The sequence below is a fragment of the Myxine glutinosa genome, chromosome 2, assembly GCF_964187855.1.
Source record: "Myxine glutinosa chromosome 2, kmMyxGlut1.1, whole genome shotgun sequence".
In the NCBI taxonomy this organism is placed as follows: domain Eukaryota; kingdom Metazoa; phylum Chordata; class Myxini; order Myxiniformes; family Myxinidae; genus Myxine; species Myxine glutinosa.
In genome coordinates, this window is record NC_136262.1 from 266,299,317 (window position 1) to 266,317,261 (window position 17,945).

Sequence of the window (17,945 nt, forward strand, 5' to 3'; positions counted from 1 at the left end):
CTGTCGCATTTTAGTTTTGAACCGTGCGCAGAAATGAAATAAAGGTACGAACAGTACTTGGTGAAGTCCAGAGAGTTGTATGGGGTTGGAGGGAAGAGTGGGAGGGGGTAAGAGGGATTAAGGGAGAGTTGTATGGGGGTGGAGGGAAGAGTGGGAGGGGGTAAGGGATTAAGGGAGAGTTGTATGAGGATGGAGCGGGGGGGGGGGGGCGTAAGAGAATGTGTGTCTCTGTACATAGTCCCAACATGGCGGTGTTCGTGCCTTTATTTTATCACAAAGTTTTAAACCCCCACCTCCCCCCCCCCCCCCCCTAACCTGCATCTCCTTCTGCACACAGGACGGGCTAAAAAAAAGTGTTCATTTGCGAGAAAAAAAATAATCTCCGGACGGGGTTTAGTATGATCCCTTTTGGGGTGGGGGTGGCGGGGGAATATTTGTTTTGTTGTATGATTTGTATGTCTCATCTATTGACACTTCTGAAGACGATTTTCCCGTGTTGCATGGAAGTAAGCAAATGACCATTACATTTAGAAAGGCAGAAAATAAAAGTGTTGAAGCGTGGTGCTACGCGCGCTTGCCTGCACAACAAGAAGGAAGCGGACAACGAGGTGAGTTTAAGAGTCTTTATTAAAAGAGCTCACTGTAGCACTGGTGCGCTCCGGGCTGCGTGCCCGGTGTATATCCCGTGGCCACGCCTACCCCTCGGGCGTGGCCGCCGCCCACTTGGTGCGTGGAATGATGCCCTCACGCCAGTGAGCTTTCGTGTCCGCCACGCGTCCCCCCAGAATTCCCGCGCACCTGGAGGGCCAGTTTGCGGGGCAAACGGATGACCCGGCCACCCTCTGGCGTCCGGGGTGCAGGGATGCCAGCTGGGATGCCTCCGGCTGCACCCGGGATGGGCGCAGGACCGGGGGGTGGCGGGCCTGGGCGGTGCCGGGGGGCAGCCCCGACGCGGGGGCCAAGCCACCGGCGGTGGGTGGTCCACGTCGAGGTGGGCCGGTTTGAGGCGATCCACCGAGACGCGGTCGGGAGTACCGCCGATGTCCAAGGTAAAGTGTTTCACCCCGGTCTCCAGCACGCGGAAAGGCCCATCGTACGGGGGCCGCAGTGGTGTCTGGTGGGCGTCGTGCCGGACGAAGACGTACTCCGCGGTGCGAAGCTCCAGGGCGACGTGGGTAGGCGGGTGCCCGTGGTGCACCGTCGGCACTGGGGCGAACCTCCGGGCCATCTCCTGCAGCGTGGTGCCGTGGGGTCGGGGAGGAACTCGCCCGGCACCCGCAGCGGTTGTCCGAAGACCAATTCCGCCGTGGATGCGCGCAGGTCGGCCGTGGGCACCGTCCGGAGGCCCAGCAGGACACAGGAGAGCCTGTCGACCCAGCCGCCGTCGCGGAGGGTGGCCGGGATCGCGGCCTTCAACGAGCGGTGGAACCGCTCGTACAGGCTGTTGGCCTGGGGGTGGTAGGCCGTGGTTCGGTGCAGCCGGACCCCGAGCCCCCGCGTGACGGCCCCCCAGAGCTCCGAGGTGAACTGGGGGCCGCGGTCAGACGATATGTCCGAGGGGGCGCCGAACCGGGCGACCCAGGTGGCGATGAACGCCTGTGCGACGTCCGCCGCCGCCAAAGGCACGGCCTCCGGCCACCGGGTGGTGCGGTCCACCATCGTCAGGACATGGGTGAAACCCCGCGAGGGGGGCAGAGGTCCCACCAGGTCCACGTGTACGTGGTCGAACTTTCGTTCCGGCACCGTGAACGGGGCCAATGGGGCCCGGGTGTGCCGGCGCACCTTCGCGCGCTGGCACGCGAGGCACGTCCTGGTCCAGCCGCGGATGGCCTTCCGGAGGCCATGCCAGACAAACTTGTCGGCGACCAACCTCTGGGAGGCCTTCGTGCCCAGGTGGGACAGGCCGTGGACGGCGTCAAACACCTGGCGCTGCCAGCCCGCGGGCACGATGGGGCGAGGCCGCCCGAGGGAGACATCGCACAAGAGGGCCGCGCCGTCGACCGGCACCTCAGTGACGCGGAGGCCCGTGACGGCGGTCCGCAAGGCCTGGACGCCGGGGTCGGCGGCCTGGTCCGCCGCCATCCGGGCATAGTCGATGCCAAGGTGGACGGCGTGGGCGACGGACCGGGAAAGGCAATCCGCCACCGGGTTGTCCTTCCCGACACGACGTGCCGGATGTCCGTCGTGTACTCGGACACGGCCGAGAGGTGACGCTGCTGCCGGGCCGACCACGGCTCGGCGACCTTGCCCATCGCGAAGACCAGTGGCTTGTGGTCGACGAAGGCCGTGAACGCACGGCCCTCGAGCAGATGGCGGAAGTGCCTGACCGCCGGGTGAAGCCCGAGCAACTCGCGGTCGAAGGTACTATAGCAGCGTTCGGGCGGGTGAAGCTGCCGGCTGAAGAACGCCAGCGGTTGCCAAGCACCACGCACCCATTGCTCATGCACCGTGCCCACCGCGTAGTCCGAGGCGTCGGTGGTGAGGGCGATCGGTGCATCGGGCACCGGGTGCGCAAGCATGGTGGCGTCAGCCAAGGCGAGCTTCGCGCCTGCGAACGCCGCGTCCATCTGCGCGGTCCAGGTAACGTCACCTTTGCCCGGCTTCCCTCGGAGGGCCTCGTGCAAGGGGCGCAGGAGCTGGGCGATGCGGGGCAGGAACCGATGGTAAAAGTTCACCATGCCCAGGAACTTCTGGAGCCCCTTGATCGTGCGGGGGCGCGGAAACCCCTTCACCGCCTCCACCTTGGCCGGTAGGGGGACGGCCCCGTGCCTGGTGACGCGGTGCCCCAAAAAGTCGATTTCAGCGACACCGAACCGGCACTTGGCGGGGTTCATGATCAGGCCATGCTGGCCCAGACGTTCGAAGATTGTGCGGAGATGGTGAAGGTGCTCTTCACGAGACGCGCTGGCGACGAGGATGTCGTCCAGGTATACATACACAAAATCCAAGTCGCGCAAGACGCTGTCCAGAAGTCGCTGGAACACCTGAGCCGCATTCTTCAAACCGAAGGGCATCCGAAGAAATTTGAACAGTCCGAACGGCATGATGACCGCCGTCTTCGGGATGTCCTCCGGCCTGACGGGGACCTGATGGTAGCCGCGTATGAGGTCCACCTTCGAAAAGAAGGACATGCCCGCCAACCGGGCGGAGAAGTCCTGGATGTGGGGGACTGGGTAACGGTCGGGGGTGGTGGCGTCGTTGAGGCGCCGGTAGTCCCCGCACAGTCGCCATCCCCCGCCGGGCTTGGGCATGATGTGAAGCGGCGATGCCCAAGCACTCTCGGAGCGCCGCACGATGCCGAGCCGCTCCAGCGTAGCGAACTCCGCTTTAGCTACCGCGAGCTTCGTCGGCTCGAGGCGGCGTGCCCGGGCGTAGACCGGTGGCCCGGCAGTGGGGATGTGGTGTTCCACCCCATGCTTGACGGCCCCCGCCGAGAAGGTGGGCCGCGTAAGGGCCGGGAAGCGGGCGAGGAGGCGGGTGAAGTCGTCCGCTGCCGGAAGTGTACAAACTAACCTCGCCGGGACCGAACCGCTCAGCAAGCCGCTTGGCGAGCCGCTCGGTGAGCTGCTCAGTGAGCCGCTCAATGAGCTGCTCAACGCGCAAGCAAGCGAGCTGAACGTTTCAGCCTGGACGAGACGTCTGTTCTTCACATCTACCAACAACCCGTGTGCACAGAGGAAGTCGGCACCGAGCAGTGCCATGGGGACACTAGCGGTTACGAACGTCCACTCGAAGCGTTGCCTTCCGAACCGCAGGGAGAGGCAGCGCTTCCCGAATGTGCGTATGGGTGTTCCGTTCGCGGCAAGCAACGCGGGGCCCCGGCCCGCGGTGTGCTTGTCGGACGTAAGGGCAGGGATAACGCTCACCTGTGCCCCCGTATCACATAGGAAACGGCGCCCGGGCAAGGTGTCCGTTATAAAAAGAAGGCTGCCGGAATGGCCGACGCTCAGGGCCGCTACCGAGCGCCGGCTTTGTAGTTTCCCGACTTGCCGAAGGAGCACGGCGGGCAACAATTCCTCGCCTTGTGGCCAAACCTGGCATGGAAATGGCACCAGGTTTGCGGTGAAGGCGGAGGCCGCGGTTTTCGCGGCGGCGGTGGTGGGCGTGGCGTGGCGGCGGCCACGCGGCGTGCGTCAGCCTCGGGATCCCCGAGGTGTGGTGCATCAGCATCAGGGTCAGCCTCGGGATGCGCGGCGGCCACGCCAAAACTCGCCTGCGCGTCCAAAGCCGCGAAGAACCTGTCGGCCTCGGCAGCGAGAGCCCAGGGTTCTGTCGTCACAGAACCGGCCAAGGCGAGGCGGACTCGTGCCGGCAGCTGGCGTCGAAATAACGCCCGGAAAAGAGCATTCGGGGTTTCGTCGCCCAACAACGACAGCATATGGTCCATGCGGACCGACGGTCGCATGTCACCGAGCTCGGGGAGGTCCAGGAGGCGGTCGGAGGCCGAACGTGGCGGAGGCCACCATGAGGCCGAACGTGGCGAGGAGGAGACGCTTGATCGCCTCGTACCTGCCGTCGGCCAGTGGGTTCCTCAGGACCGACGCGGCCGGCCGTGCCGGGCCCGAAGGAAGCGACCACGTGGCAGTACCTGGTCTCGTCCACCATGATGCCTCGAAGTCGGAACTGGGCTTCTACCTGCAGGAACCAGACTTCGGCTTGCGTCTCCCAGAACTCGGGGAGTTTCATTTGGGCCGCGTTGTTTGCCATTGCGATGGCGTATTCGGGTGGTCAGCGACGGCTGACCAGAACGTCGGAGGGTCACCAAATGAAGGGCGGTGCTACGCGCGCTTGCTTGCACAACAAGAAGGAAGCAGACAACGCGGTGAGTTTAAGAGTCTTTATTAAAAGAGCTCACTGTAGCACTGGCGCGCTCCGGGCTGCGCGCCCGGTGTATATCCCGCGGCCACGCCTACCCCTGGGGCGTGGCCGCCGCCCACTGGTGCGTGGAATGATGCCCTCACGCCAGTGAGCTTTCGTGTCCGCCACAGTGTAACTGTTTTCTTGTAAATTTACTGCACTTAATTTGATGTGTAATAAAGTTATTTCATTCGATTTTGTGTTTAATTCAGCAAGTGAGCTTCGAGGGGTGCCAATTTGATATCTCGCCCCGAGTGTCATTTTTCCTCGATATGCGGCTGACTCCATTGTACCTGCGATATGTTTTTGAAATTCCTCGGCCATTTCAACCAGAAGCAATCAGCTTGCTATCGCTTGCCAAGCCAGCCATTCCTTATCACCCATTTCGTTGGAGTGCTTGGCGAGGGCTCCACAAATGAAGTGAGAAATACCTGTGTTCTTGATTAATTAGTCAAGTCCGGGGAGTTTGGGTGTGTTATAACAAACAACCCTTTTTGCATATGATTAACCACCACTTGGTGAACGCTATTCAGGCAGCTTTTGCCAGCCATGGCGTTGCAGTACACAGAGCTCCCTTTTTGTGTTTATGTACCCATTTTTTTATTAACATTTTTGTGCGATATACTAACCCTCCCCTCCCTTCCCCCTCCCCCTTCCCTCTCTCTCTCTCTTCCCCCCCCCCCCCCACCATCCCCCCCCCCCCCCTTTGCTTCCCCATTCCCCTCCCCCTTTCCCTTCCCCAGCCTGGTGTTGGCTTTGCGATCTTAGGATCCCGGGTTCGAATCCTGGTCGATCGCTGAATTAGCACCAGGGGGGTTGACTCAGCCTGTCATCCTTCCGAAGTCGGCAAATTGAGTACCAGTTCACTGGTAATTCCCTGTGTGTCACAAGAGGTGACCAACAGGGTTGACGGCAGGAAGGGCATCCGGCTGTAAAACATTGCTTCAAAAAGGGGACCATGGTGCCCGAAAAAGGCCAACCCCTGCTCTGCGGGGAAAAATGGCCTCTAAAGGTGGTTCTTTCCCTTCCCCTTTCCCCTCCCACTTTCCCTCTTCCTCTCCTCCCCCTTCCCCCTTCCCCTCCCACTTTCCCTTCCCCCTCTCCCTTTCCCTTCCCCCTTCCCCTCCCTGCCACTCTCATCCCCCTCTTCTCCCCTTCTTTCCCTTCCCCCCTCCCCTTCCCCCCCCTCCCCTCTCCTCATCCTCTTCTCCCCTTCTTCCCCTTCCACCCCTTCCTTCCCTGTTCCCCCTTCCCTCCCCCTCTGCTCCCCCTCCCCCTTCCTTCCCCCTCTGCTCCCCCTCCCCTTCCCTACCCCCTCCCTCCTCTCCTTTTCCTCCCCCTTCCCCTTCCCCCTCCCCCTCCCTCCTCCTTCCTTCTCCCCTCTCTTAACCCTCACCATTCTCTCTCTCTCTCTCCTCCTCTCCCCTTCCCTACGTCGCCCCCTCAATCCTCTCCCGCCCCCCCCCCCCCTCTCTTAATATTCCCGCCAGGAAGCGACTCATTGTTACCCAGCAACGCCGGGTACTTTTGCTAGTTTATATTTGTGAGAGCTGATTTGCCATGTGGCCCAAGGTGTTTTAAATGTTTAATAATAGGAGATTTTTTTTTTTTTTTAATTTTCAGGGCAGGTAGCCTGCATAGCTGCGAGTTGTTGATATTTTTTGTTGTTTGTGCGGGAGTGAATGGCGTGATTGTGGTGTCGAGTTGGTACACGAGTTTGCGTCTTGTAATCCATCTTTCCTCTTTTCTGGGTCTCATGTGACTTGTGTTTGTGTAATGGTCGATGAAGATGTTAGCTTGTTGTTTTTCTGATTGTACTATCTTTTACAAGTCCACTGTGGGCAATGTTCTTTGGATATGGAACACAACAGGTTGCACCAATGTTTATAATGGTAAGGATTCGTCTACATTGTTGCCACATTAGGTCAGAACAACCTTGAATCAAAGAATGACACGATATTCTCCTAATTTTGATGTTGTACGTGTGAGGAACGGGGCATGAGTTCTGCTTATTTAAAAAATAAAACAAACACCTCATTAGAAATCAAATAAACGGTGGTGAATTGACTATTTCTACTACTTATACTTTTACTACGACTACTAAAACTATGGTAACTCTCCAAATGATTCCCCTTGTGGAGTTGCCAAATAATAATTCATTAATCAGCATATTTCCTTGCTGTCCCATTACTTTTCATGATATCGTAACGTTCATATTGTTACGTTTGTCGGGGGTAGACAATGATTACCTTAGAACCAGGTATAATGTACAGATTGGTGTGCTCCGATTGTCGTGAAGAAGAAGAACCGGGCGGACTGTCGGGTTAAGCTTGTATGTTCGTCCTCATCAGAGTGGGGCTTGTTAATTAGCTCGGGGATTATGGGTAATTTATCCCCTGTGTGTAAATACCGCTATAAGCAATACCTTTGTTCCTTATGACACCGCACTAGACACTAGCCAAAATCTCCGATAACTACACCACTAATTAATAAAAACCTAACCGGAAACCCAGATCAAGGCGGATTACCCAAACTTTGGAAGCACACAGGATGAAAGATCCGTGAGAGCCACGCCCGAGGAGCGGTGATTGGGTGGGGGGAGTTGATTGGCACCAGCCCGGGTAAGATGGGACTTGCTGATAGGAGCAGTGATTGGCTATAAAGAGGTGGCACACGCCGATTGGTGAGGCAGGCACGGATGACGTCGGAGCCGGGTGATAAAAGAACGCTCTGGCGAACATTTTCTCTCTTGCTCCCTTCTGGTACTGGATGTCAAAGTGAACGGTTGTGCATCTCTCCTTCTCGTTCTGGACACCAATAGCGAAGGGTCGTTGTTGCCGCTCTTGCCCCTTCTGATTTGGATGCCGTCATGAGCGGCTGTGTTGGGACATCTTGCTGGTGGTTGTGAGGAGGAAGAGCTGCGGTTTTCCAAGCGCGAACGAGCATTGCTTACTCGCTGCAGCAGTTCGAGGCCAGGAGTGAATGGATGCGCGGTGAGGCCGAGCAGTGCGCGAGCGAGCGCATTTCCCGCCAACACCAGAGCCGCGTCCGGACCGCGCTCGGGGGGGGTCCTTGACAATCCTGAGGAGGTTTCGGCAATGCTCAGAGTTGAATGCACACAGACACATATTTATTTTCAGTTATCTTTCGCTTTCGTCTGTCTTTCCCTTGGGTCTGTTTGTGGGGACGTCCCATTTAGGAATTTAGTTTTTGTTTTATCGTGTTTTTCTTTGTAACCGGCATCTCATTATTAAAGCTGGCATTTTTGTGCATTTTTATTTCGCCTCGGTTTGGGTTTATTTATGGCAGGTTTGAGGACTGCCGGTGGGATCCGTGAAGGTAAGCTCTTCGGTTTTTCCCCTCCCCCACTTGCCCCATGCGTATGCGCTGCCATATTTTTGAACTGAACGCCTCGAGTGTTAAAGCTCGTTTGGTCATCCGTGCTACCCTATGGTGTTCACCAAGGGTAGTCACACGACAATATATTGTACATGTGTGGGAGCACACACACTACACTATTATTTTTATTTATTTATTTATTTTTCACCCTTGGAAGATGCAATTTGGAGATTTAGCTTTGAATACCCTTGAAAAACCACTATCGTCAAACCTTTTCTGCACATTGCAGGTGTTGGTGTTTAGTCATGTGATCATTTTCGTCGTCTCATTTCACTGTTTGACTCCTGCACAGTCAGACTGTGTTCTGGTGTATGTCCAATTAAACTACAAAAGGAAATGTCCTTGCGGAGTGTTACGTGCTCCTCCCCAAACCCCTGGCCACGGTGTACCTCCGAGCCCCGAGAGGAGTCACGGCAGAAAAATGTGTTATTCTGTATGTCAAAGATCAATGGTGAAGCCACACCAATTGTTACCAACCAACAAATATTGTATTAAGATCACACAAGAATAACAACACAAAAACAATAGTAATCAATTGTACAACAAATAGTATATCATTCCTATGATGGTACCATCAGGTTCGTACAATATAACTCACTGTGCTCCAAGTGAGCGAAAAGAAGAAGATTCCCAATGTCTCTATTCCCCGGCTTCAAGCCAAAGTTGATTCGCTCCAGCGATCGTCAGATCAATGTCCAATCGAGACCAGAATCCCGTTGGGTTGGCAGTTACAGTCCCGCTGCCAAAGCTGTGCAAAGGCGCCCTCCAGGCGACTGGGAAATCACACCCTCGGGTATGGACGTTCCAAGGCTCAGTCGGTGAACCTCAGATTTACCTTCAAAATCCGCGTTACACACACACACACCAGATACGTCTGAATGCAGTGAAAACGGCTGAAGTCAAGCAAAGAAAAACCTTGCACGACATGCAAAGGCTGAAGCGAAGCAAAGAAACCTTGCTCGACGCGCAAGGCGCGCGAGTTAAAATGGCTGGCGGCATGTTCTCGAGATGTAACTGCAGTCCAACGATTCTCTTCGGAATCGACTGCAAAACCTGACACGCAGGTTGATCTGTCACAGCGATAACAACTCTGTCGCAGGAATCCCTTTCCTGTGAAACCCAAAGTTCACTCGTGACCCTTGCTCGCCAAAGTTCGCTCCAGACCGCAAACAACTATGCTTCTTGTCCGACTCCACTCGCTCCGCCTTCTTTTCCTCTTCTTCCTCTTCGTCGTTCGGTTCCCGATCTGGTTTCCGGTTTCTTTTAACTCTAACTTTTTCACCTTTTGAAAATAGTTCATAAACAATAAACCTTTTGAAAACAATAATAGTACATGACATCAAAAATGCTTACAGTGGATGAAAACCACCACAACGGAAGTGACGAATCCGTAACGGGAGTCAAAACCAGACATGGTGTTCGTCTGACTGTGACGTTATCAAACTCCCTTTGCGTAGTGTCCACTACCCTGGAACGAGCAGCCCACCAGCGGCACGGGCCACCAAGAAGCCCCTTTGGTCTTCTGAGGACTACAGTACATTCAATGATGCCATCGGGGCAGGGTGCTGGGCACGCATCCTCAACCAAAACTACATCAATGGGAAAATGACTTCGTAAGTATGTTCAATGTCCCTGATGAGCGAGTCGCTTTTGTTTGCGTAAAATGTGTCTTAATGGAAACTAACCGAATGATGAACCCTTTAGAGGTTCATCCGAGGCCCGTCTGTGATGCTGCTCCTCTGTAATGTGTCCACGTGGACTGTGCAGGACCATATCATGGAATCTCATTGCCAGTTACTACGAAGCACTGCCCTTCCCGCGATCGGGCCTCATGACGGCTGAGCAGCCTTGGAGTGGGTTCTACCGTGTGGAGCCTCCCATCTGGATCACAGGTACTCACTTCTTCAATTGAACTGTTTGTAGCCTCCCCCACCCCCTCACCCCGAAATGGGGGGCTTATGGATTTGGTCACGTCCATGCAGCTGCAACAATACACTACTCACAATAAGTTAGGGATATTGGCAGGTTCTTCGGTGTGGTTGATTTTGTGTATTAATTATGTTGAAAAAAATTGTTGGTCCTAATTCTATGGTTATTAATGTGTGAAAAAACACAGCATTCTTGATTTCAATACCCTAACCCTAACCCCTATAAAAAAAAAATCAACTCACTCCCACAATATCCCTGACTTATTGTGAGTAGTGTATCTCAGACATGTATGCACCGATTTTGTTCATACTTGGCAGAAAAACAAAACATGACAATTTACATCTGCACATAATTTTGTTTCGTGATGCGATCGAATATTGCCGACTGGCGGCCATGTTATTTATTTAAAAAACAAACCCAAAAAAACCCCGATGTTCAACACGTCCTCAACATTTCCCAGAGATGCATTACCAATTTTGTTCAAACTTGGCACACAGATAATGAATGATGAGTGACATATGCACGTCGTTTATTTAAGAGAACAGATCCAAGATGGCTGACTGGCAGCCATTTTGTTACTTAAACTTGTCCCCAACCATTTATTGAACATGCATGGTCCTCTGTTGTTCAATGTTAGCACAAGCACAGCACATGAGAGTGTATACATATGCAGAAGATTTTGTTTTGTCATCCGACCAAAGATGGACATCTTACGGCCTTTAACTCCGTACAGCAAAATTACTAAAATGATGCCGGGTGTTGTGACATTTTATGTCTTTTTCTTCTTATTTAAGTACGAAATAGCTCTGCAGTTATCTAAGACGAATCTGGTGTTGTGGTGGTCTTGTTCAAATCCGACAGATTTCATTTAATAATGGCTTTTCCCTTTTAAATAATTTAAATTTGAATGTGAGGCTTGGCCCTTTGTTATTTGTGCACAGGTAAGAGGGAGTGACGTAAATACTTTATCGAGGTAACTGGTTGAAAAAAAAAAAAAACATTTACAACTGGCTACCACTAGGTGGCATTTGTGCTCGAGTTTAGCACGTTCTGTGTGAACAAACAAACAGACAAACAAACAAACAAACAGACACAAGATGCATTACCCTCTGCTTTGGCGATGGTAATAAAATAAGAGTCCTGTTATTCCGTCGTATGCCCGACCATGGTAAAACATGTCCCGAGACCTTCGCCATTGCTCGGCTCAGTTTTTACTGTGTGTGTGTGTGTGTGTGTGTGTGTGTGTGTGTGTCTGTCTGTGTCTCGAAGATTTCATAAATTCTCTATCCTGATGGTGGCAGCAGTGTCACGCTGTGACCCATTTCCCTCTGGCGGCTGTGTCGGGCTCTGAAAAACTGTTGACAAAATCCCATGTTTGGCCTTGACAAACATTCCTTTCATATGAGGCCCTGTCAACTCTGTGCAGTTTCTCTTTCGGGCGGCAGTCTATGTCCTTGGGAAGGGATTTGATCACAGGGCTTTGTTTTGAGATATTTGAGGAAAGTAAATTAAGCCGACTGCGGGTTGTGGCTCGCTGAGATGTTGGAGCCGTCATGTCATACTTCGTGGTGTTACTAGCCTGCACGTCATGTCTTCCATGCATGTATCCTTATCTATTAATAAACCTCTTGTACACTGTCCGAGTTTAACAAGGTGCTTATTCCTGGGAATGGGATTCAAACTGTGTGTGTGTGTGTGTGTGTGTGTGTGTGTGTGTGTGTGTGTGTGTGTGTGTGTGTGTGTGTGTGTGTGTGTGTGTGTGTGTGTGTGTGTGTGTGTGTGTGTGTGTGTGTGTGTGTGTGTGTGTGTGTGTGTGTGTGTGTGTGTGTGTGTGTGTGTGTGTGTGTGTGTGTGTGTGTGTGTGTGTGTGTGTGTGTGTGTGCACTTGCTGTAACAAATATGCCTTGTGATGAGCTATTGTGGTATGAAGGTCAGGTTAGTGATGAAACTCTCCATGAACACCTGTTTCACTCTTTTGGAGTTCATCGGTTTCTCAAACCGATTTCAAGCTGATGAGTCCCAGAGGGTGAGACTGCAGTGTGCAGGTGTGTTCTTTCCAGATCTATTCCATTCACTACACTTGTCCACTCAGTAGTGTGTGAAAGGTGCTTCCTGGTGTTCATGATAAAAGTGGCTGCACTACCTTAAGGAAGGTTGTGTATTTTGTGGAAGATACCCGTGTATGTAATTGAGGTTGGACACCATGCTCATGGGCTCGTCGTTCTGGTCTGCGGAGTGCAGCGGAACATGTGCAGAGGTAATGTGAACTGCTCAGGTGCCGTGGAATGAGCTCACCTCCTCTTGACAGAGATTAATTGGCTTTTGTAAAACTGCTGTCCTTGATAAAAACCCGCACTCACCAGCATATGGGCCTCTACCGCTGGGATTTAAAAAGTTTTTTCCCTCTTATTTTAGCAAAAATTGGTCAGTTCTTCATGGAATTGGCTTTGCCAGAGAAAAGTAAAATCCACCTCCTCTCATACCTGCCGATACAGTTTACCTGTTTATTGTTCCCATCTGAATCATTGTCCCGTGTCACTAGAAACCAGGATTTGAATCGCATACACTTTATGTAGGGGCTGGCATGATGCCTTTGAGGGACGCACACTCGCCTCGAAGCTGTCTGACCTGGGTTTGAATCCCGACCCAGCTATAAACTGTCATCCTGGTGTTTCACAGGCAGGATGATTTATTAAGGTGTGCGTCATCCCTCGGATGGACTTTAACCTGGGCGTCCTGTCTTCCGGCATTCGTTGGTCGATGTTAAAGATCCATGGTGCCCATTGCAAAGAGTAGGTGAGATATTGCCGGCAACCTGGACAAATTAGAAATTACAAATTACAAACCATATCACTGCTGGCAATGGCAAACCACCCATTTTAACCCGAGAAGCCACTTGAGGGGAACCAATACTCTGTATCACAATATATGGTACATCAGATCGGATCAGACATTTTACCGAATTGAATGAATGAATGAATGATCGTTTTACGGCCATTTTCCCTGCTAGAGCAGGGGTTAGCCTTGTGGGCCCCATGACGATCATGGTTCCCTGTTTGAGGCAATGTTTTTATTGAGGCAATGAGGCAATGATTTGAGGCAATTTGCGGCAATGTTTTTATTGAGGCAATGAGGCAATGATTTGAGGCAATGTTTTTACCTAATTGTCCATTATTATTCCAACATCCTTATAATTCATGTAAAGGTACACTCATATCTTGTGTCCGTGATTTGACGTCCTTATTCTTGTAAAAGCGCACAAATGTCTTGTAATGTCTTTGTCCTACATGTGATTTATGAGCAGGCCGATCCATGAGCCTGGATCGATGTACATCAATAAATAAAGCAGACATGCTGCTTGGACGGGTGTGTGGTGTTTGCACGAGGACAACGTGTTATGTCTAACCATTTGTTACATATTTATGTGAATGTATGTGGATTACCATTCAGGTCTTTGCTTATCCGTGTGTAGTATATTAAGGGTTGTTGTGATTGGAGGGTCAGGAGCCCTTCTGAACAAGTGGCCGGAAACGGAAGTGACCGGAAACGGAAGAGGAAAAGACACGAGGAAAAAAGGACGAGGTTTCTTCTTCCTCGCCCCGCTCCGACAAAAGGTGGGATCGACCTTGCGCTGCGTGGAAAAGCGGCGTTCCGAAGCCTGTCTGGCGAGAGGAATTACCGGGACGTGTACCTGCCCGGTGGAGACGTCAGGTTGACGTGGGGCCGTGCATCGACCCCGCGTCTGGCATCGTTCGCGGCACCGTCCAAACAGACGCGTGCGGGTCGCACGTTGGGGCCTAACGCGCCTTGCAAGCGGCGTGGGGTTTGGCTTGCTCTACCGTACCCGCTTTGCGTGGCCACGAGGGGCTGCAGCCACGGTGCCTGGTACGATACCTGCCCGGTGGAGAAACGTCCACCCGGGGTTCGTTCAACCGCCCGAGTGCGGCGACGCGACCAGTATCTTGGTCAGGAGGGGCCCAGAGACATTGTGAGGAGCAGAGACCGAAAGGGGGTTGTGAGTACTCACCGGGACACACATATATAAGATGGCCATCTTACTCATAGGGAAGTGCTTGTGAATTGGGAATTGTTGATGGTTGTGTATTGTTGATTGCTCGGGGAAGATCTCCGTGGTTGTGTCATTGAAATTGTATGGTATCATTACCATTGGAAATATATCCGTGAACATCAGTTGTCTCCTGGGTGAAATTCATATGGATTGCGTGGCGAAAGCGCATATATAATACAGCTTGCTGGCGGAGTTCCTCTCACGGTCCGGGGGTCACCGAGACCAGGTATTCACCGAGGGGACCACGTAACAGAATTGGGGGCTCGTCCAAATTACGATTTGCGGTTTCGCAATTGGGTCTACGTCCGGGATTTAAAATTGTATAAAATAATAAAATAATAATTTTTTTATTAATTAAAATTTATTAATTAATTATTAATTGGTAAATTTTTTTGAGAAATTGGGGTAAAGTCTTGGGTGAAGGTTAACAGGTGTTAACGATAGGCACCATGGCGTTTGTGGCACAGAACTTTGGGGTAACCCCGAGTGAGGCACAGTTCCGAGCGTTGCTAAAGTCGGACCTCTTGAAATTGGCCAAACATTTTAACTTGGAGGTCCGAACTAATTTGAGGAAGGCAGAGTTGCAGGCCACGGTGATACAATCTATGGTGGGATTAGGAACATGGGACGAGTTAGCCTGGGAGTGGCTACCCGAAGAACCAGAAGACGTTGAGCTCCGGAAACTGGAGTTGCAATTACGGAGCCAGGAACGGATTAAAGAAGAAGAAAGGAAAGCAGAAAAGGAAAGAGCAGAAGAAGAAAGGAAAGCAGAAAAGGAAAGAGCAGAAGAAGAAAGGAAAGCAGAAAAGGAAAGAGCAGAAGAAGAAAGGAAAGCAGAAGAGAGGAGGGAAGAGAAACAAGCGGAGGAAAGGAGAGTGGAACGAGAACTCCAGGAAAGGTTAAAAGAAGAAGAAAGGAAAGCAGAAGCAGAGGAAAGGAGAGTGGAACGAGAACTCCAGGAAAGGTTAGAAGGGAGAAAAGCAGAGGAGAGGAGAGCTGCAAGGGACCTCGAAGCAGAGGAGAGAAAAGCGGAAAGGCAATTAAAGGAACGTGACATGGAGCTTCAGCAAGAAATCAAATTCAAGGAGCTGGAGTTAATGAGAGAACGGGGAGAGGCACCACCCTTGCTGACGGGGTCGACACCTAACCAGAAAACCTGGGATGTGGGCAGACATTTGAGGCTGCTTCCACCGTTCAGTGAAAAAGAAGTCGCGAAATTTTTTCCACACTTTGAGAAAGTGGCTCGACAATTAAACTGGCCGGAGGAGGCCTGGACCATACTCGTGCAAAGTGTGCTGGTGGGGAAAGCTCAGGAAATTTATTCGGCGCTACCAATGGACCAATGTGCAGATTATGAGGTACTGAAGAAGCACATCCTCAAGGCCTATGAGTTGGTTCCGGAAGCTTACAGGCAAAAATTCAGGAATGCCAGGAAGAGGGAGAGTGAGACCCATGTGGAGTTTGCCAGGGTGAAAGAAAACATGTTTGATCGGTGGTGTGAGTCAAAAGGAGTCGGGAAAGACTTCGAAACATTGCGGGACTTGATCCTGGTGGAGGAATTCCAGCAGTGTGTCCACGAGGACATCAAAGTGTACCTGCAGGAAAAGAAAGTACCAAAGTTGTGGGACGCAGCCACCATGGCAGATGATTATGCCTTAACCCACCGAATCGGGGTCCACGAACCTAACTCCTCGCCTAGATCTCCGCAGGGGAGGTGGGGAACAGCAGGTGCGGAGAACGACCATACATGGCGGCGGCCTCGAGATGATTATGGGGACAACTATGATACCCCACCTGTTCGAAATCAGAGGGATGCGGGCCCAAGACAAACTTATAGTTCGGGGGGCCCGAGGCAGACCACGAGTTTTTCCTCCGGGCCTACTTGCGCTTTTTGCAAGAAACCTGGACACTTGATGTCCAGTTGTTACCGCATGAAAAGCGAAGACCCAGAGCGGAGTCCGACTACTACGACTCCAAACGCAATGGCCATTGTGAGAAATCGCCATCAAAAGGGTTACCAACCATTTATTTCAGAGGGGTTTGTGTCACGGGATGGAGCCTCGACTAACCGGAAACCGGTTAGGATATTGAGGGACACAGGGGCACATCAATCTTTAATGCTTGAAGGCATTTTGCCATGGTCCGAGGAGACGGCAACGGGGGATAGTGTTCGTTTACAGGGGATCGGGGGCGGTGTTAGTGCTCCCCTTCATGTCATCCATTTGGAGTCCGATTTGGTGTCAGGACCGGTCACCGTCGGTTTACAAGCCACGCTTCCTGTAGAGGGTGTATCTGTGGTTATCGGGAATGATTTGGCCGGGGGTCAAGTTTATGGTAACCTGAGGGTTGGTAAAGAGCCCAGCAGGGAAAATAACGCCACACCAGCTCGGGATGGCGACAAAAGTGCCAAGTTATTTGTAGGGGGACTGAACTTCAAAACAGAGGAAGAAGTTCTGACCTCTGTCTTCAACAGATATGGGCCGCTGGTGGAAGTGCGGTTGGTAAGAGACTGGGAAACGCAACAGTCAAGAGGGTTCGGCTTTGTCACGTTTGCCAGCACAAAAGACGCCAGAGAGGCAGAGAAGAATTGGAATGGCAAGGATTTGGAGGGTCGGACCATAACAGTAGGGAAGGCATTTCGTAGGCGTCGAGAGGTCTACAGGAGAGAACAACTGGGCGGTAGTTTTGGTGGTGGCCGCAATCAATATTATTATGTAGGCTCCCGGAGTTACGGCCGCTCCCGAAGGAAGGATTGGCAAAGTAGTGGCCGAGAAGGAGACCGCTATTCATGGGACTACAGGGACAAGTGGTCCCACCCTAATTATTAGGGAAGTTCTGAGAAGTTGAAGCACTGAATGCGGCGGAGCCGCCGAGCCAAGATTCCTACCCGGATTAACCGTGAACGCCGTTCCTAAAGGCGTCCATGTAGTGAACTTTCATGCACGGACTAACCGTGAACTCCACGTTCCTCAAGGCGCCCATGTAGAGAACTTTCCTGCACGGACTAACCGTGAACTCCACGTTCCTAAAGGCATCCATGTAGTGAATACTCGGCTTGGCCTCCCAGAAAAAGTGCTATCGAGTGGCTTAACTTTGGATCTTTGATCAACCCCTTAACCTTCATTCACAAGAAACTGGCGGTCAAAGTCAGAGGGTCATGAGATGGAGTTTGATTTGGCAGGGACAATGTCGTTGCTGGTGCTTAGTCCAGAGTGAGTAATCTGGAGGGGTTGTGGTGAAATTTTGGTTGCTTTATTTTTAAGTGATAACTGTGCCCGGGGGCAACTGATAATGTGGGGGGGTTGAGTTATCTGGTTTGTTTCTCCAAATTGGCCGGCAAAGAAAGTTTTCGCTGGGTTCAAACTTTCTTTCTTGAAGGGGGGGAGTGTTACATATTTATGTGAATGTATGTGGATTACCATTCAGGTCTTTGCTTATCCGTGTGTAGTATATTAAGGGTTGTTGTGATTGGAGGGTCAGGAGCCCTTCTGAACAAGTGGCCGGAAACGGAAGTGACCGGAAACGGAAGAGGAAAAGACACGAGGAAAAAAGGACGAGGTTTCTTCTTCCTCGCCCCGCTCCGACAAAAGGTGGGATCGACCTTGCGCTGCGTGGAAAAGCGGCGTTCCGAAGCCTGTCTGGCGAGAGGAATTACCGGGACGTGTACCTGCCCGGTGGAGACGTCAGGTTG

General features: G+C 52.3%; 1 protein-coding gene across 1 annotated transcript in view; it reads left to right on the forward strand.

The window, feature by feature from the left end:
* Nucleotides 1–17,945, forward strand: part of GALC (galactosylceramidase) — a 105,064-nt gene that overhangs the window by 33,918 nt on the left and 53,201 nt on the right. The window contains exons 5-6 of the mRNA XM_078772538.1: nucleotides 9,714–9,869; nucleotides 10,024–10,148. Coding sequence (XP_078628664.1) covers nucleotides 9,714–9,869; nucleotides 10,024–10,148 — 281 coding nt within the window. The remainder of the gene's footprint in view (nucleotides 1–9,713; nucleotides 9,870–10,023; nucleotides 10,149–17,945) is intronic.